This window comes from Vigna angularis, chromosome 4 (genome assembly GCF_016808095.1).
Source record: "Vigna angularis cultivar LongXiaoDou No.4 chromosome 4, ASM1680809v1, whole genome shotgun sequence".
Lineage (NCBI taxonomy): Eukaryota > Viridiplantae > Streptophyta > Magnoliopsida > Fabales > Fabaceae > Vigna > Vigna angularis.
In genome coordinates, this window is record NC_068973.1 from 6,023,586 (window position 1) to 6,024,995 (window position 1,410).

General features: G+C 36.5%; 1 protein-coding gene across 1 annotated transcript; it reads right to left on the reverse strand.

Annotated features, from left to right (window-relative positions):
* On the reverse strand, window positions 1–327 carry LOC128196155 (uncharacterized). The gene has a single exon (XM_052876115.1). The coding sequence runs from the start codon at window positions 325–327 to the stop codon at window positions 1–3; it is 327 nt and encodes a 108-aa protein (XP_052732075.1).
* Window positions 328–1,410: the final 1,083 nt, after the last annotated feature.

Genomic DNA, 1,410 nt, shown 5'->3' on the forward strand with positions numbered 1-1,410 from the left:
TCAAGAAACTGGAACTGCATCATTGTTACCATTCATCAACGAAAAGCGAGTAGGCTTTGGATGGAAATTCTTCCTCCTATGAAGATCATGGCTTGAGGGCTTAATAACTAGTTGGAGAAAGGGCTTCAAAGAATGAGGTTTTGAAGGCATAGGCGATGAGTGGAAAAGATGAGAGTTGTTGGAAGGGTTTCTGGGCACAGTTATGTGGGGCTTTCTCTTGTGCAGGCTGCATCTGAAGGAGCCAGGGTGTGTGGTGGGAGAGCACAAGCATGCACGTTTGATGTGGGGTTGGGACTTTGGAATTGAAGGAGCAACTTTCGATGCCATAGAATAGTTCAAAGCCCAAGAGGGAATGGAATTCAAAGCTTATAGTTCTCTTTTTGGAATGTTTTTTAGACTTCGCTAATCAGAGGTTGTGCTTCATCCTCAAGCCTTTCAAGGAGATTCAATACATTTATTACATTCATGACCTTTCTTTTTTAGTAAGCTAAAGGGTTGTTTCAGTAATTTACGGACAAGTATTACCATTGAGGGCATTTACCAATTTGTCCTTGGGAGAACACTTTCTTGTTTGTATTGTTTCAGAACCTTTTCATGATAAATTTCTTTATACTAAGTCGTGGAAGTTAAGGTAGATAGATGGTCTGATCATAAAACAAGCTCCTCTCTTCTACATGCATCTATGTTCCAATAAAGTACTCATCTTTAAGTCCAAACATGTTGGGGGTTCTCTCATCGGTAAAGTTCCCAACAAAAATAAGCACTTTTTCTATGGGGCCATCTTTTCCCTGATATTTATAATTGTCGGATCATTTTTTGCATAGAGGCGAAAATAATTGTATCTTATAAATTTGAGGGAATAAAATATTTTCTTAAAAATTTGGAAATTAAGGTCGCATTCATTAAAAAAATTCAGAAACTAAAAATATAATCAAATACAAAAAAAGAGAGAGGGAAAATAATGTGAAAACTACTGACAGATAATATAGTTGAGATAGAAATAAGAATGTTATAAATGTTGTCTACTTGGGTTTCAAGATAAGATGGTGAAATGTATAAAGAGCAAAGCTTTAAATCCTTTGGTATAAAACACCAAAACAACAAAAGTGACTTATGTAAGATGTTTTACAGGACTATCGTATGAAAGATCCATCTGTTGACTGGATTTGAGAGTCAAGACCCGAAGAGGTGTTAATATGAAGTGCTTGGTTCTTTCAACCCTATGGTGGTCATAATAACATATATTTCTGAACCTCCTTGTACCCAAAAGTAATAACTAAAACTGTTAATTCTGGGTGCAGCAGGTCGAGGAGTAACTATCGAATAACAAGCTACATCAGAATCGTCCCTGCCACTGGAATTACCGTAAATTGGAGTAATGTTGGTTTCAATGACCTTTCAAATAAGCTT